Genomic DNA, 26,527 nt, shown 5'->3' with positions numbered 1-26,527 from the left:
CAGTAGATTTTTTTGTGTGTGTGAAATACTCACAAGGGCACTGCTATAATTTTCTGAGCAGGAGTGGCACAATCAGCCCCCATTTGTCTGATTTTCCAGCTCCTCTTTTCTAACTCTGTATTTTCAGTTGATTGTACAGTTTTAAAGGCGATGGAGGAGAGCTACCTCATCTCCATATCTCGGGCAATCAAGTCGTTGTAGCAGATTCCCCCTCCTCAGAGTCTGGTTCTGTGGAGGTTTCTTGCTGCACAAGGCCGTTTTTTTCCCCCTCTCACCACTGTCACGATGTGTCCACTCCTGGGGATTGTTGGGTCTTTATAAGTTATAAAGATGCAATAATGAATTAGGAATCATACATTTTGATCATTGATTCATTATTTTTAGTCATGAAAAAATTAAGTTTCACAAATTTCACCTCAGATATCTGTATCTACTATTATAAGCAAAAGGTTGATCGCCCTCGTGTCCCACAGTGCATGGATGGAGCAATATTCAGAATATAACATTTACCAAGGCAGACAATATAATTTTTTCAGGAGCTCCAGAGCGGACATCATATATTATATATATATATATATATATATACACACACACACACACACACACATGTATGTACATCACACGTGTATGTACATACATACGAGGGTCTGTCAATAAAGTATAGGTCCTTTTTATTTTTCAAAACTATATCGATTTCATTCATATATTTTACGTCAGACATGCTTGAACCCCTCGTTCGCATGCGTGAGTTTTTCCACGCCTGTCGGTGACGTCATTCGCCTGTGAGCACTCCTTGTGGGAGGAGTCGTCCAGCCCCTCGTCGGAATTCCTTTGTCTGAGAAGTTGCTGAGAGACTGGCGCTTTGTTTGATCAAAATTTTTTCTAAACCTGTGAGACACATCGAAGTGGACACGGTTCGAAAAATTAAGCTGGTTTTTGGTGAAAATTTTAATGGCTGATGAGAGATTTTGAGGTGATACTGTCGCTTTAAGGACTTCCCACGGTGCGAGACGTCGTGCAGCGCTCCCAGGCGCTGTCGTCAGCCTGTTTCAAGCTGAAAACCTCCACATTTCAGGCTCTATTGATGCAGGACGTCGTGAGAGAACAGAGAAGTTTCAGAAGAAGTCGGTTTCAGCATTTTATCCGGATATTCCACTGTTAAAGGAGATTTTTTTAATGAAAGACGTGCGGACGGATTGCAGCGTCGGGACGCAGCCGGCGCGACACCTCTGTTGGAAGCCTTAAGGACAAGTTGGAACATGTCCAGCTGTTAAACAATTTCTCATATACTCACTCCACTGAAAGCCATCAAAAGCCGCCTGGATTTTACAAATGGTTATCAACACGGAGGTGTTTTTCCTGTGCCGCCGCACCGTGCCGGCTGCGTCCCGATGCGCGTTACCGTCCGCACGTCTTTCATTAAAAAAAATCTCCTTTAACAGTGGAATATCGGATAAAATGCTGAAAGCGACTCTTCTGAAACTTCTCTGTTTCTCTCACGACGTCCTGGATCAATAGAGCCTGAAATGTGGAGGTTTTCAGCTTGAAACAGGCTGACGACAGCGCCTGAGGCGCTGCACGACATCTCGCACCGTGGGAAGTCCTTAAAGTGACAGTATCACCTCAAATCTCTCAATCAGCCGTTAAAATTTTTCACCGAAAACCAGCTTAATTTTTCGAACCGTGTCCACTTCGATGTGTCTCCAGGTTTAGAAAAAAATTTGATCAACAAGCGCCAGTCTCTCAGCAACTTCTCAGACAAAGGATTCCGACGAAGGGGCTGGACGACTCCTCCCAAGGAGTGCTTCACAGGCGAATGACGTCACCGACAGGCGTGGAAACTCACGCATGCGCACAAGGGTTCAAGCATGTCTTGACGTAAAAACATATGAATGAAATCCATATAGTTTTGAAAAAAATAAAAGGACCTATACTTTATTGACAGCCCTCGTATTTCATACAGTGGCTTGCAAAAGTATTTAGCTCCTTGGTACTTCAGGCATCTTAATTTGTTTTTTGGCATTTCAAATACAAAAAGTAAATCAGGCTTCTCAATATAAAATTTCTAAAATTAACTCCTTAGACTCAATGTAAAGTAAATCTCTACAACTTGATATAAATTAATTAAAAATATAAAAGCCAAGATGATTTGGTATAATGCCTGTAAATAACGCAGTTTAATTACCAGTTTTTCTTCAGACAAGTCAGGGGATGTATACATGAACATTTCTAAGTCACTGAATATGTCTTGGACTTTATTTACATCAGTATGAAGAAATACAAACAGTATGGCAAGTCTATGGTAAATCTTTCTGGAGTAGACAGTTCTTAAAAACTAAGTGACTGTGCAAGAAGGAGAAGAGTGAGCAAAGCCACCAAAACACCAGAGAAGCTATAGGCTTCTGTGGCGTGATTGGAGAAAATTGTGGATAGTGCATATTTGGCATTTGTGTCCCCAGTTATACAGCTTCCCGATGACATGGTATAGAGCAGGGTTTTATTAAAAAGAAGACCTGAAAGATCAGCTTGAATTTGCCAGAAGGTACATCTGAAATGCAAGCCTACATTTAATGTTTTTGGTGAAAGAAAAAGCATAGTCTCAATCCAAATAAATACTGGGGGGTGGGGGATACCAGTCAGTATCTGGTGTGACCACCATTTGCCCTCATGCAGTGCAACACATCCCTTCGCATAGAGTTGATCAGGTTGTCAATTGTGGCCTGTGGAATGTTAGTCCACTCCTCTTCAATGGCTGTGCGAAGTTGCGACGACGAACTGGAGTCAGGTCGAGACCCCGATGAGGACGACGAGCATGCAGATGAGCTTCCCTGAGACGGTTTCTGACAGTTGTGCAGATATTCTTTGGTTATGCAAACCGATTGTTTCAGCAGCTGTCCGAGTGGCTGGTCTCAGATTATCTTGGAGGTGAACATGCTGGATGTGGAGGTCCTGGGCTGGTGTGGTACACGTGGTCTGCGGTTGTGAGGCTGGTTGGATGTACTGCCAAATTCTCTGAAACGACTTTGGAGACGGCTTATGGTAGAGACATGAACATTCAATACACGAGCAACAGCTCTGGTTGACATTCCTGCTGTCAGCATGCCAATTGCACGCTCCCTCAAATCTTGCGACATCTGTGGCATTGTGCTGTGTGATAAAACTGCACCTTTCAGAGTGGCCTTTTATTGTGGGCAGTCTAAGGCACACCTGTGCACTAATCATGGTGTCTATCAGCATCTTGATATGGCACACCTGTGAGGTGGGATGGATTATCTCAGCAAGGAGAAGTGCTCACTATCACAGATGTAGACTGGTTTGTGAACAATATTTGAGGGAAATGGTGATATTGTGTATGTGGAAAAAGTTTTAGATCTTTGAGTTCATCTCATACAAATTGGAGCAAAACCAAAAGTGTTGCATTTATATTTTTGTTGAGTATATATCACATAGCAGATCAACACTGATATTTGAGAAGTGAAATGAAGTTTCTAGGATTTTCAGAAAGTGTGCAATAATTATTTAAACAAAATTACGCAGGCACATAAATTTGGGGCACCCTTGTCATTTTATTGATTTGAATACATTTAGCACAAATGATTCCAACACAAAATTGGTTTGGTAAGGTCATTGACCCTTGACCTCCTTACACAGGAAATCCAATCATGAGAAAGGGTATTTAAGGTGGCCATTGCAAATGTTTCTCCTCTTTGCATCTCTTCTGAGTAGCAACATGGGAGCTTCTAAACAACTCTCAAATGACCTGAAAACAAAGATTGTTCAACATCATGGTTTAGGGGAAAGATACAAAAAGTTATCTCAGATTTCAGCTGTCAGTTTCCACTGTGAGAACAGAGTGAGGAAATTGAAGACCACAGGCACAGTACTAGTTAAGGCCTGAAGTGGCAGGGCCAAGAAAAATCTCAGATAAGCTGAAGCGAAGGATGGTGAGAACAGTCAGTCACCCACAGACCTGCTCCAAAGACTACAACATGATCTTGCTGCAGTGTCTCTGTGCATCATACAACTATACACACACTTTGCACAGAAATGCTGTAATGCAGAGGAAGCCATTTCTGCATACACACCACAAAGTCACTTGAGGTATGCTAAAGCACATCTGGACAAGCAGCTTCTTTTTGGAATTAAAGTGCTGTGGACTGATTAAACTGAGATATTTGGACATAACAAGGGGCAGTATGCATGGCTGAAAAAGAACACAGCATTTCAAGAAAAACGCTTGCTACCTACAGTAAAATTTGGAGGTGGATCCATCATGCTGTGGGGCTGTGTGGCCAGTGAATTGAGGGTCACATGGATTCCAGTCAATATCAGCAGATTCTTGTGAACAATTTTCATGATCAGTGACAAGTTGAAGCCAGGGCTGGATCTTTCAACAAGACAAACCTAAACACTGCTCAAAATTTACTAAGGCATTCATGCAGAGGAACAAGTACAACGTTCTGGAATGGCCATCTCAGTCCTCAGACCTGAATATTATTGAAAATCTGTGGTGTGATTTTAAGTGGGCTGTCCATGCTCGAAAACCAACAAACCTGAGATGTTTTATAAGGAAGAATTGTCCAAAATACCTTCAGTCAGAATCCAGACTCTTATTGGAAGCTATAGGAAGCTTTAGAGGCTGTTATTTCTGCAAAAGGAGGATTTACTAAATATTGATGTATTTTTTTCTGTTGGGTGCCCAAATTTATGCACCTGCCTAATTTTGTTTCAAGAATTACTGCACACTTTCTGTAAATCCTATAACTTCATTTCACTTCTCAAATATCACTGCGTTTGTCTGTTATATATACTCAACAAAAATATAAATGCAACACTTTTGGTTTGCTCCCATTTTGTATGAGATGAACTCAAAGATCTAAAACTTTTTCCACATACACAATATCACCATTTCCCTCAAATATTGTTCACAAACCAGTCTAAATCTGTGATAGTGAGCACTTCTCCTTTGCTGAGATAATCCATCCCACCTCACAGGTGTGCCATATCAAGATGCTGATTAGACACCATGATTAGTGCACAGGTGTGCCTTAGACTGCCCACAATAAAAGGCCACTCTGAAAGGTGCAGTTTTATCACACAGCACAATGCCACAGATGTCGCAAGATTTGAGGGAGTGTGCAATTGGCATGCTGACAGCAGGAATGTCAACCAGAGCTGTTGCTCGTGTATTGAATGTTCATGTCTCTACCATAAGCCATCTCCAAAGGCGTTTCAGAGAATTGGCGTACATCCAACCAGCCTCATAACCGCAGACCACGTTAGCCACACCAGCCCAGGGCCTCCACATACAGCATGTTCACCTCCAAGATCGTCTGAGACCAGCCACTCGGACAGCTGCTGAAACAATCGGTTTGCATAACCAAAGAATTTCTGCACAAACTGTCAGAAACCGTCTCAGGGAAGCTCATCTGCATGCTTGTCGTCCTCATCGGGGTCTCGACCTGACTCCAGTTTGTCGTTGTAACCGACTTGAGTGGGCAAATGCTCACATTCGCTAGCATTTGGCACGTTGGAGAGGTGTTCTCTTCAACTCTATGCGAAGGAGATGTGTTGCACTGCATGAGGCAAATGGTGGTCACACCAGATACTGACTGGTATCACCCCCAATAAAACAAAACTGCACCTTTCAGAGTGGCCTTTTATTGTGGGCAGTCTAAGGCACACCTGTGCACTAATCATGGTGTCTAATCAGCATCTTGGTATGGCACACCTGTGAGGTGGGATGGATTATCTCAGCAAAGGAGAAGTGCTCACTATCACAGATTTAAACTGGTTGTGAACAATATTTGAGGGAAATGGTGATATTGTGTATGTGGAAAAAGTTTTAGATCTTTGAGTTCATCTCATACAAAATGGGAGCAAAACCAAAAGTGTTGCGTTTATATTTTTGTTGAGTGTATTTAACTGAAATTTCTGATTCAAACAACCAATGATTTATAAAGGAAAATCATGGAAATCATCAGGGGTGCCCAAAGTTGTATACACAACTGTATATGGATGAAACAAGACATTTGAGGATGTCGCTTTGGAAAAGACATTTTTCACCACTACGCAGGGGCGCACAAGGGATTTTGGGCCCCATGAAAGGAAATCTTAATGGGCCACCCCCATATTATTTTGTCGGTATTATAACTGTATTAGGGGCCTCTCTGGGACCCTGTCAATCATGGGCCCCTAGAATCCTTCTCCTTATTCTCCCCTTTTCGACATCCCTGCCACTACAGGGTGGAAACAAAGTACAGATCATAAACAGATTAATCAATATTAAAAATAACCAGTTGCAGTGATATAGTAGAACTGCTTTACATGATGAGTGCTTTGAGAGGATTTCTTAATAAATGGACAAAAGTTTGAACAAAGCTCACTCCAATATCCTGTTTGTGGAGGAAAATGGGTGCTACAAACTGAAAAGTTAATTTAAAGCTCTATCAAAAAGAAAAAAAATTCATCTGTACTTGCTGAGACATCAGTCTTTTTCCCACGAGACAAAACGGTCACCAAACTGGTTATGGGCGCCAGAGCCGCAGGAGCATTTCCAATACACACATTCGCCGTGAAATTCATTCACTTAAACACAAACAAAAGGGTGCAGATCAAAAACATCCAAGAAAAACAAGAGGTGCTACAGTCAAAGTTATGGTGCATTACACTATGTAACATTTTTATTTTTGTTTTGTTCCTGGGTACACAGTGTGTTTTCCTAACCTGTTATGCCTTAAATAAATAGAAAATACATAGCTGTTATTCCACAGAAACTTTGCTTCTGTGATCAGGACAATATTTTGAAATTTGTCTGTTTTCAAGAATATTCTTGATTTGCCTTCACTAATAGAGTAGTCTGCTAGAATATTCTTTAACTGCTAGAACTGTCCAGAATTTTCTAGAAGTTTCCAGAATTATCTAGAAATTTCAAGACTTTTAGAACTTTCTAGAATGTAAAAAAAAAAAAAAAAAAAAAAATCAAAGTTTGTGCTGAATGTAGTAATTTTTCCATAGACTTTAGACATAAGCAGTTGAAATATAACACTTGAAGCCAGGAACAAAAGTTGTGTTACATAGTGTAATAGGTGATTTTTGGTGCTCTGCAAACCAAGAATGAAACTAATGGTGCATTTACACATAATAATGAGCTTCTGCAAAAAAATCTTAAGCATCGGATTTTCATGATTCTCTCATTTTTATTTGGTTTTATCATTTTTTTCCAACTTACTTACTTTTGGCATATTCACACCATCAACCTGAAAATGCAAAATCCAGTTGGTCTTTGGCTCAACACGCACTGTAATAACAGTTCACTGAGCAGGTCACAAATGTTCATATTAACCGTATTTTCACTGTGCACCTGCTAGAGATATCTCTTCTCTCTCACACACACATACAAAGTGCAAACTCAGCAAAAAAAACAAAAAACAAACAAACAAAAAAGTACAAGTTAGCTTTGTTTTTAATTAAATCAGTGCTTATTTTAATAAACCAATTTGTAAAATACAGTGTTCTTAACACATGAACTGAGACATTCAAACATGCCCTTGTGCATAACGCCGTCTGTCCTTCAAAACTGATCAGGACTGTAACCTGACACTTTAAACACACTTAAGAGGGGGTAAAACAGCCGGAGAACATCAGCAACTTTGCATCCAACAAGCTCAATAATCAGTCTGTCAACTTTGGTTTGCTTTCTGTGATTGTCACCATGGATCCATTCTGTAACAGAAACATCACGATGACTGCTGAGTGCACAACCAGAGCCGTGAAGCCAACACAACCTCGCCACATTTTGTCACTAAAGGAAAACTGATGAAATGACTGTCTATCAAGTACCAGCTGCTTTATTTTTAGGAGAACTGATGGAGCGCATCATCAGTGTAAGTGACAAATCAGGTTGTAGTTGGGACAGCAAGACGTCATGGAGACACTGCGCCCACTGTTGTACCCCCCACCCCCATATTATATATACACACTGTTTAAATTTAATGTACCACTTAGGTCACAGTATGTACATTTTTATTGGTGATTTTCACACTGATCATGGCTGCACTGCCCTGCAAGTAGCAGGCTAAACACTGGCTTAATGGAGTCAGCGAGTCTGCAATATTTAAGAAATTTTATTTAAACAAGAGTGCTCCAAGAGCACAATATCCCCCATTGGAAAATGCTGCTTTGGTACAAGTGCTTGCTACATTTTGATAACAATTCAAGGACTTGTTCTAAATTCCATAAAATTCATCCTAAATGTGTGAGTTGATTCCAGAAAACAGGCACCAACTCATTAAACCAGCAGTGATGAGATTTGATAATCAAGGGCCGAAACTCTGCCAAAATGTGCCCAAATCGTGTATCACCAACCTATAACAAGGACTTGTACCAAGTTTCACAAAATTTCTCCGAAAAGTGTGAGGAGTTGATTGGACGGACAGACAGACGGAAATAGCCACAACATGATCCCCCATCGGGCCTTCAGCCAGCGGGGTATAACACAAGCACATACTTTGCTTTGAAATTTTATGTTCTGATCCTGCAATTACCAACAAGGCCTCACATGCAACTTGATAAAATCTGTCACAAAGATGTCAACATGGCTCAACATAGCAGGTCCACTGGTTATGAAATGTACCCGTCAGAATCCAAAAATTTCAGAGCTGAAAACGTTAGTTTTTAAATGGAGTTAAGCAGATTCTGAAGATGAAGACCTGCTGACTTCACTAACCCTACTCATACCCTGTTGATCGAAGGGAATCATGTTGCCTTCTGCCAGGTCGATGCTGGTATCGTCTTTGTTCCATCTATGCACCAAGGTGAACTCTAAATGCAGAATCCAGTCAGACCTACTCCTCCTCAGATGATCCCACAGTGATGCACTTTGAGACAATCGATATCTGCACATTGCACATTTATTGCACGGTCAACATGTAAAACTCCTGCTTGACTCTTCCAGTTGGTCTAATGTGAATCCAAGCCTAGCCGTACAGCCTCTGCGTAACTACCTCTCTATACATGATAGAAATGTAGACAAAAGCAGAAGGACAACAAAAAAAATCGTCCATCAAACCCAAGAGTCCAAAAAGTGCTTCGGGGAGGATGTCGAGCGGCGAGGCCAGATAGGTGATGGCGCCTAACAAGCAGAGAAGAATCCGAATCCTGAACATCCAGAAGAGGCCTCCCACAGAAAACATCTCCCTGAAAGCATGGCGAAGAAGGGTGGGGACGTCACGCAGCCTGTCCATAAACTGAGGGGCAGCAGAGAGGAAAGAATAAGATTACAGCAAAGCCAGTTATAATATTCAGCAACTCAACTGACTCAGCCTCATCTGGACCAAACACACGAGACCACAAGGTTTGGAGAGAAAAGGGAAAAGAGAGCATTGGCTGTTTTGTTAGGACAGGTATATAGAGCCAATCCCCCCGCTCCCCGCCAAAATAAAAAATAAATAAAAACATAGCTGCCATTACATACATTACAATAATCAATAGTACTTTGTTCAGTGAAGCAGGCAAAACAGATCAAACTAGTCTGAGATACACTCACACAGGATTTCCAATTCAAATTCAGTGGAAATCCATAAATTTTGGTCAGGTTACCACGGACACAAGATTAATACCCTGTGCATTAAGTGGACGGTGCTTAAGGACCTTGGTGAAATCTGATCACACCTGAACTAGTCTCAGATACATTCACTCATCAAATCAATCATTCAGGATTTCTAGTTCAAACTTGGTGAAAATCAGATCAATTCTGTTCAGTTATCATGAACCAAGAATTAATACCATAGTTGGGGTCTGTGTCAAACTGGATCACACTCAAATCCAAATGAATCTGAGGGAAATTCATTTGGGATATCCAGTTTAAATTAGATGGAAATCTGATTAATATGGTTTTCATCATCATGAGCACATGAAATGTGGCTAAGACAGATTTCTGGCTCACTCAGTTTAATCTGTTTGTGCTCTTTATAAGGCACTTTAATTTGGAGATATACAAGATAGTTTCTACTTCCCCCTTCTGGTTTTACAGCCGGTGGCTGAACTTTGATGCACTAGATTAATCCAAAAACGCAACTTTGTTTTGCTCATGTAATATCTCACAGACCAGCCTGCCACCTGCTGGATAGTTAGTACGAGGAGCGATAGAGAAGTTTTGAGTCTGACCCAGAAAAAGTAAGGTGTGAGTCTCCATCTGCTGCATTCTGAGAAACCAACATTTCTCGAAAACGTGTGAAATTTTGACTCACTGGGTGCAATGTTGAGAAAAACTCAAAACTTCCCAATTGCTCCTCATCTATGTTGGAAATTAGGAGCAGGTGTGGCTGAAGTTTGCATGTAGCTTCAAATATGCTAATTCATCAGTTTCTTTAATTTTCAAAAGCTCATTTTGCTTTCCAACGTCACCGCTGCGTGTTCATAACATGTTAACAAAAGAGTCGCGAGCAGCATTTTCAACTCCTTCCTGTTTATAGTCACACATCCAGGTGTTGTGTTTAATCATTACGTGCTCACTGTTCATGCTGTGGGAAATAGTGAAGGCGTAAACAACACCACGCCAGTGAAGGACGCGCCATACTCACGGATCTCGGTTGGCCTGAGAACCTGCGGTTGTAATCGTTGACGTCTCTTAACAGGAGCAGTGGTTCAGCCTCACCGTTCTGGGTTGCCTGAGCCGTGGGGTGCGCGTGAAACAGAGGGAAGAGCAAAGTGACCTGGACAAAATAAGATTAAAAAAAAAAAAAAAAAAGTTAACCAGGAATGAAACATTATTTCAATTTAGGGCAAAAAAAAAAAAAAGGGACAAATGATAATGAAAGCTGAAGTTAGCAACATTTATTAGGTCTTACCATTTGTCTGCCAGATTGGACAGTTAATAGCACCCAGCCAGGTACCAAACCTCCAGTAAGCTATAATACAGGACCCTGAGGGGGGCGGGGGAACACCATCAGTAAAATAATGTCAATCCAAAGCACATCTCTAAATTCATTTATTCCCTTTGTTTTTTTTTTGTTTTTTTTTTAAACACATTCTAAAAAAACACCCAACAGCAGACTGTTGGAACTAAGTATCCATGAGGTAATAAACACCTAAACGATGAAAGAATCTCCGCTCAGCCTGGTTTGAATTCATGCACACTCGTAGAACGCTACAGAGTGCCGTCTCCACCACAGAAAAGGTGTCCCAGTTAGTTTCCCACAGGAAGAACGGCTTGCTGTAAACACACGGGACACGACATGTCCGTATAATACTGCTGTCTGGACTCCGTCTGAGGATTTCATCCTGACAAAAACAGAATCAGACACATTAAAAGGAAATGTACACATAACAGTGTGATATGTTTTATAGGGCAAGCATTGGTGGGCACAGTTCCGCGAACCGGCTAAAAGCAAAGCTAACTTTTGTTAGCGGACTAGCTTTTCAGATAACTTTGAAAACATCAGCGTACCAATTAGCTTCCGCTAAATTTAGTGCTGCTAACATTTTTTGCTGGCATAGTTAGTAAAGCTTACGGCCACAAACATTTGTAAGCCTAAAATCATTATATATGTTAGGTCCTGTCTGCTGCGTGTTTTGCAACAGTCAGACCGCTCAACCCTCCTCCAGCTGAAGGGAGCGAGGCAGCTGCCAAAAAAAAAAAAAAAAAACAAAAAAAACAACAAACAAAAACACAAACTGTCATTTACTTTCCACATGCAATGACACAGACTGTGTGCAGGAGACTTGACAAGCAAGGCACTTTTCATTTATAACAAACTAATTCCGACAGTTTTATCGACATTACGGCAACTCTGTCATTTTTCAAAGTGAAAATATTGCACATATCTTTTAAGTAATGCACTAATTCTAAAGGTTTGAGCATTAACAGACGCACACACCGAAAGGCATTATGGGAAATGAGTCTCCTCTCATCACCCCCGTCAAAATGCATAAAACACTGCTATCTACTGGATGACAGTGTGAAGAAGCGACCAACATGTGATCGTTGGTCGCTATTCATTGCGCTGAATCAGACTTCACAAACATTATTTTCAGCTTTGCAAAGGCCTTTTTTTCAAATGAAAAAAATGACATTTATAAATACACATTCATTTGTAAAACCAACACACACGTTACAGTAATGTGTGTGTTGGTTTTACCATAGGTGGTGACGAAGTCACCATCAAGTCACTTTAAGTCATGAATCTGCAAGTCAAGTCTCAAGTCATAATGACCATCAATTGTTTGCAAGCTGACTTGAGACTTGACTTTGGACTTGCAGATTGTTGACTTGAGTATGACTTGACAGTGACTTCGTCCCACCTCTGTTTTACAAATAAATAAACCAACCAACCAGTGATTGTTATGTGTATAAAATGAAATGACATAGGAATAAAGTATTGAACACACTGAAATTTATTTAATGCTTTGTACAAAAGCCTTTGCTGGTAATGAAGCTTCCAGATGCCTCATGTATGGAGAAACTAGTCACATGCGTTGCTCAGGTGTGATTTGGTCCATTCTTCCACACAAACAGTCTTCAAATCTTGAAGGTAGACCTCTATGAACTCTGATCTTTAGTTCTTTACCAGAGATTTTCTTTTGGAGCAACCAGTTGAGTTTCCTTGTTTGTGTGTTTATCATCGTCTCTCTGAAATGTCCACCCTCATTTCATCATCATCGTAGATTTCAACAAAAATGTCTCTATACATTTTTCCATTCATCCTTCCTTCAATTATTTGTCAGTGTCGTCTGCTGATAAACAGCCCCACACCATGAGTTCCACCTCCAAACTTCACTGTTGGTGTGGTGTTGTTGGGGGTGATGTGCAGTGTCATTTATGGTGCGTATTTTGGCATCCAAAGAGTTCAGGTTTGGTCTCATCTGACGAGACTATATTCTCCCTGTATTTCAGAGGTTTGTCTAAATGTTGTGCAGCAAACTTTAACAAGCATCAACATGTTTTTGTTTTGTTTTCTTTTTCCATCTTGTGTGGTAAACATGCATACAGGCTGTGGTGGTTGAGTGCATTACTTATTGTTTTCTTTGGAACAGTTGTACCTGCTAATCCCAAGTGTTTCTGAAGCTCTCCACAAGTGGACCTTGGCTCTCGGACAACTCTTCTGATATATTTTCAGTCCTCCGTCAGTATCTTGTGAGGACCACCTGGTTGTGACCAGTTTATGGTGAAATGATGTTCTTTCCACTTTCCAATTATGGGTCCCAACAGTGCTCAATGGAACATTCAGAAGTTTAGAACTCGTTATATACCAATGTCATCAGTAAGTTTTGCAACAATAAGGTTGTGAAGCTCTTGAAAGAGCCCTTTGCTTTTACCCATGTTTTCTTGTGTGACATCTTGGTAAGAGACACCTTTGGTAATGAGACACCTTTTATAGCTCATCAGTTGGGACTGAACCAGCTGATATTAATTTGCACTGACAAGGGGCAGGAGTACTTTGCAATTACTGATATATTTCAGCGGGTTGTCTGGCTTTCTATGTTTTTTTGTACCTCCCTTTCTTCTGGTGTTCAATATGTTTTACCTGTGCCATTTCACATTATTACACATAACTTAATTTCTGTAGTTATTTGTTTTGATGTCTTTGTATGTGTGGATAATTTGGGCTGTTAGTGACATCTGGTGAAAATTTCATGTCAATAGCGCTGTGGCAGCAGAGCGCACACACAACATTTAGAAATATATTTGTTGAGAAAAATGGTGATGTATTCAATACTTATTTTGCCTGCTGTAAATAGATAAAATGCACACAAAAAGAAATCACTAAGCGAATACATTACCTGAGAGCTGATGATTATTGGTAGCATTGATAAATTTGACTACGTATACACATATCACATTTGTAACTGCATATCCAGCTTAGCCTATCCTCACTAGCAAGTTTGTGGTAATAATAAATTTTAATCATTTTGAGTGATGAACAGAAACTTGTCCATTAGACAGTAAATTTACAAATAATCAAATTATTTCTTTTAAATTATGTTTGTTGTATCTTTAATAAGATGGAATAATAAAATCACATTTAATGTTTGTTGGACATTTCACACTAGATTTTCTTCTGAGCAACTGATAGCTTTTTTAAATTATTATCATTAAAAACTATGCTGCATTTTAGAACTCTCCAACCATTCCTGTGAAAAACATCCCAAAACAAGCTCTACTTTAAAAGCTGTAAATAATCACAGCATATCTTTTATTTTTATAATTGCAATTAAATTATTCAGATTTTTCATATTTCTTGCAAATTTTGTATCAAAAGACAAACTGGAGATGGAACCTTATCTAGAATGGGTTCCAGTTTTGGTGACATCACTCTGAGGTAACAAACAGCAATGATGTGCTGAACAGATACTCCAGCTCCAGCAAGTGGCACATTCCTTTCCAACTGACATAAAAATGTTACCTTGACTTCCAAACAATTGATGTCTTAAAGAGAACAACTGCAGTTAGAACCTTCATAGTGTTAGCAGAGAAATGTCTGCTTCTGGTCTAAATAATCCTCATACAATGATTCAAACTTCTCTTGCACAGTTTTCCTACCATGCAGGATACTGTATATGCATGCTTACTTGCTCTGTTTGGAGCTGCTGGCGGAACGGCTCGGACGTGCTCCCGATTCTCGGGATGGATGTCCTGTCTCTCTTCTCTGTAAGAGTAGGAGGGATAAACTAAAAATCTTCCTTTTTAAGTGGGACAAGCCTGACAATTCAGGCTCCATATTCAAACAGGATGATTGCATGTCACAGTAATGTATTTTAAATGGAAAAACAACAAAGAAAAAAGTAAAAAAAAAACAAACAAAAAAACATAATAATAATAATAATAATAATTACAGGGCATTTTTTATCTTGAATTCCTACGTACCTGCAGAGCAGAGTGAGCAGACCGGCCAGGAAAAGTAAAACTGAGCACCACGACAAATAGGACTTGGTTGCTGACACCCTCAATGTGGCGTCCTCATCTTGGATCAGGTGGTCCAAGTCCCCACATAGACTGTCCTCCATCACACGCACTCATAGCCTGCTAAACTGGAAAACAAACAATACACATTAACCTGTTCACACAGTGGTTAATATTTTAGATTTTTTTTTAAAAAGCTTCTCCAATTAATCCTTACATTTTGCTGTTATTAACTCACTGAGTGCCAGCCATTTTCAAAGTTCAGAACATCCCAGTGCCAGGATTTCTTCAGCATTTGAGTGTTTTTTCAAGACCCATAGAAAATTGAGTTCTATGTCCATGTTCAACAACAAACATACCACAAGAAAGAAAAGAGAAGAAAATGCTCAATGACGCGTCTTTGGCGCGGGGCGTTACTATCGGAAAAGACGCGTTTTAGTCAATGGCATCAGGTGAGTTAATAGCCACACCAGTTTAAAATTCAATATCGGTCTCTTCTGACAAGGCTGAAAATCTGAATGTGAACCAGTAATGGGTCCTTAGATGCCAAAGTTGGTGTCGAGTACAGAGTTCAGCTCTAACTGAAGCTCCCCTGCTTACATCATTTTGCTCAAATCGCATCACCATCGAAAAGCCCCGCAACTACTTCACATCTGCGCTGCTGAGGGCCAGAGTTTGACCACCGCTGTTACTCTCACTGCAAATGGAGTGCATATGGTCCTGCTAAAAATCAGAAAACCTCTCCTGTGTGGGAACATTTTGATCTTGTATCTCTCAGACAGGTAACTGAAATTGTTCCCCCCAGATGTCTGTGTGCATGATTTTACAACAGCAGCCCCCCAAAAATAAATGGGCTTCAAACACTCCTGCATGACTTGCATACACTTCTGTTTCAGATATATGAAAATTCAGTAAGGTATGTCTTCTATATACATTCCAATTCTAAGGTAGAACTCTACTAGTGTATACTAAGGTATATCTAATATCTAAAACAAAAAGAGAGTACGAATAGTGCATCATGTCTGGCTTAATTTTGTTTGGTTTTTTTGGGGGTGGGGGGGGGGCACACATAACTTGAATACACAATAACACGATTTGTATTTTCCATCCTATGCTTAGTTGATAAAGGAACACACATTTCCATGTCTCTGAATCAATCGTGAATAACAAAACATAATTATACATGCATTACTGGTTCAGTATTTAAGTCTGCTATATCTGTCACCCATCAGATGTTACAATTTTGGCTTTGAGCAAGTGGTAAAACTTTGATAATGTCAAATGAAGCCTTACTGGAAGTACAGAAACTTGCAGTTCCTTCACTGGCCACTTGAGGCTCCAAAACAGAGCACTTTCCCACAGGAGTCCATGTTAAAATCAACCTGGTAGAAAAAATGGTTTTGGCCTCTATAGATGGTTTCATCCTCCATGACACGTGGATGGGAGGTGAATTTTTTTCCTAACTTCTTAGTCTGACATGTTAACGTTTTAAGATATGGAAAATTGTGGGCGTGGCTACATTGAGTGACAGTGGCTCAGCCAAATGTCTCCACTTCGCGTAACGTCTCATTGTAACTCAGTGTCTGCTTGATGCGATTGGTATCTATTGTTTTGTTGGTGTGTCAGTTTTGTTTGGAGCATTTATTACAAACACCTAGAATAATACAGCTTGTTGTTATTATGAAACATCTTAATGGATCATCTAAGACATATCTGCTGCAATATTCACACTGAGTGAAACTGTCGTCGGATTTAATTTTGTCTGCTAATGGCATTAGCACATTTAGCAGATCCGTTAGCTCCACTTTAGAATCAGAGTCGCCTTTATTTGCCAAGTATCTACAAGAATACAAGGAGTTTGACTCCAGTTTGAACTGTACTCTCTCTGGACGAACATGTATAAATATACACTAAACAGGAAATAATTCACAGTAAAAAAAAGTGCATATAAAATGTGCAAACAAAGTGAGCAATAAAAACGTGCAAAGGAGAAACAGACAAACAGACTGAAGATGGAAATGAGTACAACCCCTGGCAAAAATTATGGAATCACCGGCCTCGGAGGATGTTCATTCAGTTGTTTAATTTGTAGAAAAAAAGCAGATCACAGACATGACACAAAACTAAAGTAATTTCAAATGGCAACTTTCTGGCTTTAAGAAACACTATAAGAAATCAAGAAAAAAAGATTGTGGCAGTCAGTACGGTTACTTTTTTAGACCAAGCAGAGGAAAAAAATATGGAATCACTCAATTCTGAGGAAAAAATTAGTGAATCACCCTGTAAATTTTCATCCCCAAAACTAACACCTGCATCATATCAGATCTGCTCGTTAGTCTGCATCTAAAAAGGAGTGAACACACCTTGGAGAGCTGTTGCACCAAGTGGACTGACATGAATCATGGCTCCAACACGAGAGATGTCAATTGAAACAAAGGAGAGGATTATCAAACTCAGAGAGTAAATCATCACGCAATGTTGCAAAAGATGTTGGTTGTTCACAGTCAGCTGTGTCTAAACTCTGGACCAAATACAAACAACATGGGAAGGTCGTTAAAGGCAAACATACTGGTAGACCAAGGAAGACATCAAAGCGTAAAGACAGAAAACTTAAAGCAATATGTCTCAAAAAATCGAAAAAATGTACAAAAAACAAATGAGGAATGAATGGGAGGAAACTGGAGTCAACGTCTGTGACCGAACTGTAAGAAACCGCCTAAAGGAAATGGGATTTACATACAGAAAAGCTAAATGAAAGGCATCATTAACACCTAAACAGAAAAAAACAAGGTTACAATGGGCTAAGGAAAGCAATTGTGGACTGTGGATGACTGGATGAAAGTCATATTCAGTGATGAATCTCGAATCTGCATTGGGCAAGGTGATGATGCTGGAACTTTTGTTTGGTGCCTTTCCAGTGAGATTTATAAAGATGACTGCCTGAAGAGAACATGTAAATTTCCACAGTCATTGATGATATGGGGCTGCATGTCAGGTAAAGGCACTGGGGAGATGGCTGTCATTACATCATCAATAAATGCACAAGTTTATGTTGATATTTTGGACAATTGAAAGGATGTTTGGGGATGATGAAATCATTTTTCAAGATGATAATGCATCTTGCCATAGAGCAAAAACTGCAAAAACATTCCTTGCAAAAAGACACATAGGGTCAATGTCATGGCATAGGGTCAATGTCAATGAGCAGATCTGATTTGATGCAGGTGTTAATTTGGGGGATAAAAATTTACAGGGTGATTCCATAATTTTTTCCTCAGAATTGAGTGATTCCATATTTTTTTCCTCTGCTTGGTCTAAAAAAGTAACCGTTACTGACTGCCACAATCTTTTTTCTTGATTTCTTATAGTGTTTCTTAAAGCCAGAAAGTCGCCATTTGAAATGACTTTAGTTTTGTGTCATGTCTGTGATCTGCTTTTTTCTACAAAATTAAACAACTGAATGAACATCCTCTGAGGCCGGTGATTCCATAATTTTTGCCAGGGGTTGTAGATGAATTAGTGAGTTTTTTGGTGGGTTAAATTGTTCATCAGTGTGACGGCTTGTGGAAAGAAACTGTTCCTGTGTCTTGTTGTTTTGACGTACAGAGCTCTGCCACCTTGACCAGAAGGGAGGTGTTTAAACAGTGTGTGTCCAGGGTGTGAGGGGTCTGCAGAGATGTTACCAGCTCAATCCCTGGTCCTGGACCAGTATAAGTTCTGGATGGAGGGCTGGCTGGCTCTGATGATTTTTTTTTTTTTTTTTTTGCAGGCCTGGCAGTTCATTGAAGTCTGTGCCTGTCATATTTGGAGGCAGAGGGAAACCAAACAGAGATGGAGATGCTCAGGCCAGACTGGATGATGGATGTGTAGAAGATGATGAGCAGCTCTTGGGGCAGGTTGAACTTCCTGAGCTCTCTGAGGAAGTACATCTTCTGTTGTAAATTTTTCCTGATAGAGTCTATGTGGGAGTCCACTTTAGATCCTGGGAGATGGTGGATCACGGGAACCGGAAAGTGTCTACAGTAGTCACGTGGTGCTTACTGTAAATGGTGGTGCCATCCGCTAACTTCAGGAGTTCAACAGAGGGGTTCCCTGAGGTGCAGTCTTTTGTACAGAGGGAGAAGAGCAGTGAGGAGAGCACACACCCCTGAGGGGCACCAACGCTGATTGTCCATGTGCTGGATGTGATGCTCCCCAGCCTCACCTGCTGTGTCATGTCCGTCAGAAAGATGGAGATCCACTGACAGATGGGAGCTGGCACAGAGAGGTTGGAGAGTTTTTTTTTTTTTGTGGAGAATGCGGGGGATGATGGTGTTGAATGCCGAGCTGATGTCCACGAACAGGAACCTCACATACGTCCCTGCAGAGTTCAGGTGCTGCAGGATGTAATGGATACCCATGTTGACTGTATCCTCAACTGACCCGTTTGCCTGGTAGGCAACCTGCAGGGGGGCCAGCAGGGGTCCTATGATGTCCTTCAGTTGGCCCAACACCAGCCACTCAAAAGATTTGGGACTTGGATAACAGGCCTGTAGTCATTTAGTCTTGTTATGTAGAGTTTCTTTGGGACTGGGATAATAATAGCGCATTTGAAGCAGGAGGGGACCTCACACAGCTCCAGAGATCTGTTGAAAATCTGGGCGAAGATAGGATCGAGCCGATCAGCACATGCTATCAGACATGAAGTAGTGACGCTATCAGGTCCTGGAACCTTTTCATCTTTTGTCTGCAAAACTGCTGGCATACATCCTCTTTGCAAATCATTAGTGCAGGTGGGGCTGCGTGGAGGAGGAAGGGGTGTCCAGTAGAACAGGAGCTTATCAGAGTAGGCTCCTGCTACTCTGGAGCCTATCAGAGTAGCTCCTCTTTGCTACACTGATCTCCTTTGTCAGTGGTGTTCTATCCTTCATGTACAGGAGCCTGTTCTCCACTTCTGTCGGCCTCCCCCTTGGCTTGAGGGAGCTGCCTCAGTTTCCCAGTTACCCAAGGTTTGTTGTTGTATGTGCAGAAGGTTTTGGTCTGCACACACAGGTCTTCCAAAAAACTAATGTGAGATGTCACAGTGTCACAAAGTCCATGAGCCAGTCATCAATTTAGACGTCATTGGTACCACATAATGTGACGAAACAGCACTTAGAATCCAGCCTCAGTGTACCATGGCCTACACTAAAATGTATTACAGCCATCCCAGGGTGGCAGCTGTAGCCAAGTAGGGGTCAATGAAGAATTACATAGAGGTCAAAATTTAGAAATCCTCCAATCACGTTGAAAACTATACCCACTTATTTGTCTGATCATAACGATTCAAAAAGGTTAGTTTGGACTATCTATGATCCAGGGGTCAATAGTTAAAGTTGCTCCATTTCAGTAAAAAAAATTATGCAAATTATTGGTTGCAATAAAAGGATTAATAAATGGAATAGTTTTGACTGTGTTTAATGTTTGGTCATCAAAGTGAAAAGGTCAAACAAGTTTGATGTCCATTGGATTCTAATACATGTGACATATGTTACCCTGTAACATGATAACCAAGCATGACAGATGGTGCAAACCATTTCTTTTTAGAACCCTATTAACCTAAACAATAATTTGCATTTGTTTTTTTGTTTTTTTTTACTGAAATTAGGGCAACTTTAGCTTTTGGACCACTGTACAAACTTAAACTGTCCTTTGTCACCACGACTTGCTACCAGTGGTGAGCACAGCTAACGAAAAGGTAGGTTTGATAACCACCAACTGAAAAGTTAACTTTTATAACGTTAAACCGATAAAACCCGCTAACACAGTAGCAGTAAACCAGCATCCCGTGACACAAACAGCAGCGTCACGACACTTCCAAAATCCAATAAACTCTGAAAAAGTTAAGAGTTTTGGGGGGGGAGTGTGTCGTCTCTTCTGTAAATCCGAGCCATCCCTTTCAAAGAAAAGCTCCAAACCTTCGTTATCGGACATAACTACATTCGTTCATTCGTTTCCCTCTGTCTGTCAGCCATCGGGATTGTTCTGTTTTGCTAATAAGTACGTCACATGCCGAGAGTTTCAGAGTGAGACCTTTTCCGGCAATGTGCCTGTTAACTCCCTCAAGGAGGGGAATAAAAAACATCAGAAACCACTCATGAGTGCATGTGCGCAGAGAGACTTACAATCATGAATACTTTGATGTTGTGTTGCTAACTGGGACGTTAAACAACGTGTGACATGTCCTTTAAGTTTTCCAACAATACCATACTTATTTAACTTATAAATTACCCTGACATCTGGAACAGAGTCAAATGCTTTTGTCTGCGCTAAAAATGCTAAAAATTCAAATACAAAGTATTTAAAGGGTAATCCTCTCATCACCCAGTTCATTCCTCTAAAGTAGTTAATAAGACTGTTAGGCAAGACCTTTCCTAAAGCTCTGTTGTTCATCACAATAGATACTGCTACACTCAAGGAAATTAATTATGTTCTGCCCTATAATCTTCTCATTCAGTCTGCACACTTAATTGCCTAAATATATAATACAAGAGCATAATAAATAAATAAAATAATAAGACACACATACCTGAGTCCAGGAAAGTTTTTGTTCCATCATACACTTGTTACCACTGTTGGTGACAGAGACAGAGAGAGATGATCAATGTGATTTAAATGTTTTTATCCCTGTGGTTACCAATGCAGAACACTGGTCAAGACTTAACAGATTTGACTAGTTAATAGAGCTGATTTGCAGGTTCAGGCTGCGTGACTACTGCTCCAGACGAAAAGCATGGGGCCATTATTGTAGCAAAAGTATTTGTAAATGTGTATTTTGAGCCACAATGTGTAAACAGATCCACAAATGTGTAAAAATAAATAAATAAATAATAAAATAAAATAAAAAAATCTGTGTGTGTAACCGTGTGTCTGTGATAATTGGGCCACTCGATTGGATGTGTTCTTATACGTGGCTTTTGCTATACTTCTGCCATGAAAGATCCACAAATGCGCACAGCGATTTGTACTTCTGTGGAGACTAACCACCAGGGGGTGCAAGCACCAATGACATCAGTCACCGCTACTGTTTTAAGCTTGGCGAGGCCCTCGAAGAACATCTTTGAGGGCGTGTTTCATTTTTCGTTTTTCCTGTGTTTCGGAGACCAGGGACATGCATGGATCTTCTTGCGTCTTTTAATTTTAAGTAAACACAAGAATAAAAATGGTAATAATAAGAAAATGTTAACACAATAGTACTGTGTTCTATGGAAGAGCACTGCATTCACTGACAATAAAACAAACAAAAAAATCCTGTACTTGTAATTACGAGAGATGGAAGTCTGGAGGAGGCGAGAAGCGGGCTAAGGTCTCTGAAACACAGGAAAAAAATATAGTAAGTCCCTTGGGCTGCTCCCTTGTTTGCACTCAGGGTCGCCACAGCAAATCCAAGGTGGATCTGCATGTTGAATTGGCACAAGTTTTTACACCGGATGCCCTTCCTGACGCAACTCCACATTACATGGAGAAATGTGGCAGGGGTGGATTGGAACCCGGAACCTTCTGAACTGAAACCAAGCGCATTGACCGTGCGCAGCCTGGTGGTTAGTCTCCAAACAAGTACAAATCGCTGCACGCATTTGTGGATCTTTCGCGGCAGAAGTGTTGCAAAGTCACGTGTCAGAACACATCCAATCAAGTAGCCCGAATTTCACAGACACACAGTACACAAGCACGGATTTCTTTCTTTTTTTTTTTTCTTTTTACACGTGTCGATCGAAATACACATTTGCAAATACTTCTCCTACAACAATGGTCCCATAAGCTTAATTAAGTGACGCACAAACGTTTCAAACTCTTCTGACAGATATAAAATCAACACACTGTCAGACAAGCCAATATTTTAATTTCGTTGTATTTTCTAGCACTGAACAAAAAAAGTGAGACTACTACAAACGAATGTGAAACTGACTGAAGTAAGAAGTACATCAAATATACATGAAATAACTCACGACGACCACAGCTAACACTGATAATTCATTAACACAAATCAACATCCTAAATAACAATACAAAGCCTCGTACTTTTTTTTAAACTGCCAAATCTTAAGTAGGCTAGTTTATAACAGTTACTGCTCAACTAGCAGGCTTAGCTTAGCATAGCGCTGGCTTGCTAGTTTCGTCATCGGTTTCGACTCCAACGGTAAATTCATCCTGGTTTTACTCACCGCCGCCAAAGGAAGAATTAGTCCTCTGAAAAATAACAATGTCCATTAAGGACAAAACAAAAATCATAAATACAACGACACTGTAGCTTGTTTGTTATCTGATCTGAACAGCCAGGAGTGAAGAAAAAAAAAAAAAACGCCGAAGAAGAGCAGTGTTGCCAGATATTATTGGCAGATTTCCGCTCAGTCACAGTCACACTTTAAAACCCGCAATTACAGCAACAAGCTATGTTGTATGGTTTAGAGACAGTGGCACTAACAAAAAGACAGGAGGCAGAGCTGGAGGTGGCAGAGCTGAAGATGTTGAGATTCTCTTTGGGAGTGACAAGAATGGACAAGATTAGGAATGAACATATCAGAGGGACAGCTCAGGTGGGACGGTTTGGAGACAAAGTCAGAGAGGCGAGATTGAGATGGTTTGGACATGTGCAGAGGAGGGACCCAGGGTATATAGGGAGAAGGATGCTGAGGATGAAGCCACCAGGCAGGAGGAGAAGAGGGAGGCCAAAGAGGAGGTTCATGGATGTGCTGAGAGAGGACATGCAGGTGGTTGGTGTGACAGAGGAAGATACAGAGGACAGGGTGAGATGGAAACGATTGATCTGCTGTGGCGACACCTAACGGGAACAGCCGAAAGACAAAGAAGAATTACAGCAACAACAACAACAACAACAACAATAATAATAATAATAATAATACGCAAGAAATCCACATAAGCTAATGAAAGTATTCAATTTGGAAGAAGTCTATATTATTAAATAGATTAAACCTCTTTTCTGTGCAACCTCATTTCTCAATTATCATATTACATTGATCAAACTGATGCAGTGCAAAAAAATTATATAAATAAATGTTGATAAATAACACAGACATACACAACAGTGTCCACAAGTCAAATCAAATCTGAATGAAAGTGCTGGTGCTGGTTCATCACATCACATCCATGATGCTGTAGCACCACCTTGGGCCCTGGATAGCAACCACCCAGGCAGACAAGCTTACATCTCCACACCAAATAACCATTTGTCTGCAGCAGCCAGGTGAAGCGTGAACGTTCCCCATTAACCTCCTGCAGCCACAGAGGTCCTCCACACTCGTCCTCAAGACATGACCTATCAATCAATCAATCAATCAATCAATTTTTTTATATAGCGCCAAATCACAACAAACAGTTGCCCCAAGGCGCTTTATATTGTAAGGCAAGGCCATACAATAATTATGTAAAACCCCAACAGTCAAAACGACCCCCTGTGAGCAAGCACTTGGCTACAGTGGGAAGGAAAAAACTCCCTTTTAACAGGAAGAAACCTCCAGCAGAACCAGGCTCAGGGAGGGGCAGTCTTCTGCTGGGACTGGTTGGGGCTGAGGGAGAGAACCAGGAAAAGACATGCTGTGGAGGGGAGCAGAGATCGATCACTAATGATTAAATGCAGAGTGGTGCATACAGAGCAAAAAGAGAAAGAAACAGTGCATCATGGAACCCCCCAGCAGTCTATGTGAACTATTTGCTGGATCATGCCCTTACAAATGCACCACATGGCCAAAATGTCAAAGCTGATGCCCCCCTCACAATGCAAGTGATCCTCCTCATCTTGATCTCCCCAAGAAACTGCCACATTTGACACATAGCCATTTCCAGCAGCACCCAAGGATCTCCTGAAGAGACCTGGTCAAAGGAGAAGAAAACTGCTTATGACAACCTTTCCTGCCATTTGCCACCTACCGGTTCAGAAGCTGCTGTCAAAATAACACAAAATTCATCCACCAAATCCAGTGCTATTTTACTCCACTCCACAAGTGGGCGGATCCCACCTGGGTGCTTCTTCTTCATGGTTTTACGGCAGGTAGCATCCTGGTGGCATCGTGATCATCCAGCTTCCCCCTCAGTAAAACCTGAGGGAGGGGCAGGGACCAACCATGTTCATCCAATTCAAAGAATACACAGATTTCGAACGTGAACATCAGACGCTAATCCGGCCTCGTTTCTGCTTAACTGACTTTAGAATGATTTAAGAGGCTTTTACTTTGTCATCTGTGGTTAATAATCACATGTTCCCTTTGATCGCTTTGGGTGTAGAGAGACAGACTCAGAGAGTCAGACTCAGACGTGCTGCTGTGGTGCTCTGATCGGTCCTCATCTTTTATTATGAAATAATGCTGAATTTATGTGGAGATGATTGTCGTACAAAAGCTTCACAGATCTGTCGCTGAGATAGATGATGACTGGAGTGTAGTTTTAAGCAGAAATAAGGCGATAATCGGTGAATCGCTACTACGCTGCGAAATGACGCTCGCGCAGTGAAGGCAGGGGGGAATGATTTTGTAGAGGGGACCATTCAGTCTGGTGAGCAAAAGGGATTTTCCACCAAGAACTTTGAAGCACGTGTTGTAATATTGTGACACTTTCTTTTGTACCTCAACCCAGTAGAAAGAAGTTATCACCTCAAATACCAAAAGTGACTTAAAGCTCACATGTGTCAGATTTATAACTATCTAGTGGTTGAGGATACAGATTGCATAATGCCATCACTGGTCATGAGATTGTTTCCCTTTAAATTTTTACTTTGCTGATGAGAAATTATGTTACGTTTGCCTTTTCTTGTGATAAACAATATGTATGATTCTTCATAGTCTTTCACAGTCCCATCCACACAGAAAGGTCACAGGTGGGAATCAATCCCATGACCTTCTTGCTGTGAGGCAACAGTGCTAACCACTAATCCTCTGTGCTGCCGTACTATGTACTTTAAACTTGCAACGTGGTAGTAAAGGTTATTTTTTTCTCCTTTACTGTATGTTCTGTCAGTATCAAGGTGATTTACTGAATTTGTTGAGCTTAGTGTGTCATTTTTGAACCCTTCGATTACAGTGAATCTGGAAGTCACCACTAGATGGCGAGAGCAGCTCTAATATATTGCACAGAAATATTATGGACAGTAATTCCAGCTTTTATTTATTTATTTATTTTGAAAGCGGTAGAAAGATTTTGAATGAAATCTCCACAAACGTGTTTTCACATTTAAGTCCACTGCAGTGCAGATGAAATGAGGTGACCTTTGCACAAATTAGTCAGACTGAACTGTTGATCTGGGAAAAACAATTATTGCACAACTCTTCCCATCACACACACACCAGGTTTTGTTGACAGAAAGGCAGATTTCTCATGTCTTTTGGTGTAGAAATCAAAGAATTCTTACTGGATATGGCAAAACAAACAGGTGCAACGGCACAGAGTGCCTGGTGGAACCGTTTCTGGACTGATGTTAGGACAGCGGTAGTAGAACTGCAGTTGTTGAGGGTTGAAACGTTGAGTTTTGGAGAATTCCTAAACTCACAGTTGTTGAGAAATCTACCCAAAGTTGATTATTTGACCCCGAGTGTCTCAGCTTTGGACCAGACCAGGATTGGACTCTGTGGGCTCAACATGAAGGTAAACTCCTGAA

At 40.7% G+C, this 26,527-nt stretch overlaps 1 protein-coding gene and 2 long non-coding RNA genes across 5 annotated transcripts in view; 1 reads left to right on the top strand and 2 right to left on the bottom strand.

Annotated features, from left to right (window-relative positions):
- Window positions 1-9,102: 9,102 nt before the first annotated feature.
- On the bottom strand, window positions 9,103-24,117 carry LOC117529923. 3 transcript variants are annotated; one of them, XR_004566147.1, is made up of 3 exons: window positions 24,105-24,117; window positions 10,584-10,715; window positions 9,103-9,248 (listed from the first exon to the last, which is right to left on the bottom strand). It is a non-coding gene; the product is annotated as an uncharacterized LOC117529923 (long non-coding RNA). The 3 variants fall into 3 exon arrangements; XR_004566148.1 differs by lacking the exon at window positions 24,105-24,117 and adding an exon at window positions 11,170-11,191; XR_004566146.1 differs by lacking the exon at window positions 24,105-24,117 and adding an exon at window positions 10,851-10,892.
- Window positions 14,899-23,239, bottom strand: LOC117529924. The gene is made up of 3 exons (XR_004566149.1): window positions 23,085-23,239; window positions 21,450-21,492; window positions 14,899-15,030 (listed from the first exon to the last, which is right to left on the bottom strand). It is a non-coding gene; the product is annotated as an uncharacterized LOC117529924 (long non-coding RNA).
- Window positions 24,118-26,389: 2,272 nt separating the features above from the next.
- The window catches only part of c7b (complement component 7b), a 58,366-nt gene continuing 58,228 nt past the window's right edge, over window positions 26,390-26,527 (top strand). The window contains exon 1 of the mRNA XM_034191628.1: window positions 26,390-26,514. Coding sequence (XP_034047519.1) covers window positions 26,509-26,514 — 6 coding nt within the window. The 5' untranslated portion in view covers window positions 26,390-26,508. The remainder of the gene's footprint in view (window positions 26,515-26,527) is intronic.

Source organism: Thalassophryne amazonica, chromosome 17 (genome assembly GCF_902500255.1).
Source record: "Thalassophryne amazonica chromosome 17, fThaAma1.1, whole genome shotgun sequence".
In the NCBI taxonomy this organism is placed as follows: domain Eukaryota; kingdom Metazoa; phylum Chordata; class Actinopteri; order Batrachoidiformes; family Batrachoididae; genus Thalassophryne; species Thalassophryne amazonica.
This window is presented reverse-complemented; position numbering and strand designations above follow the sequence as displayed.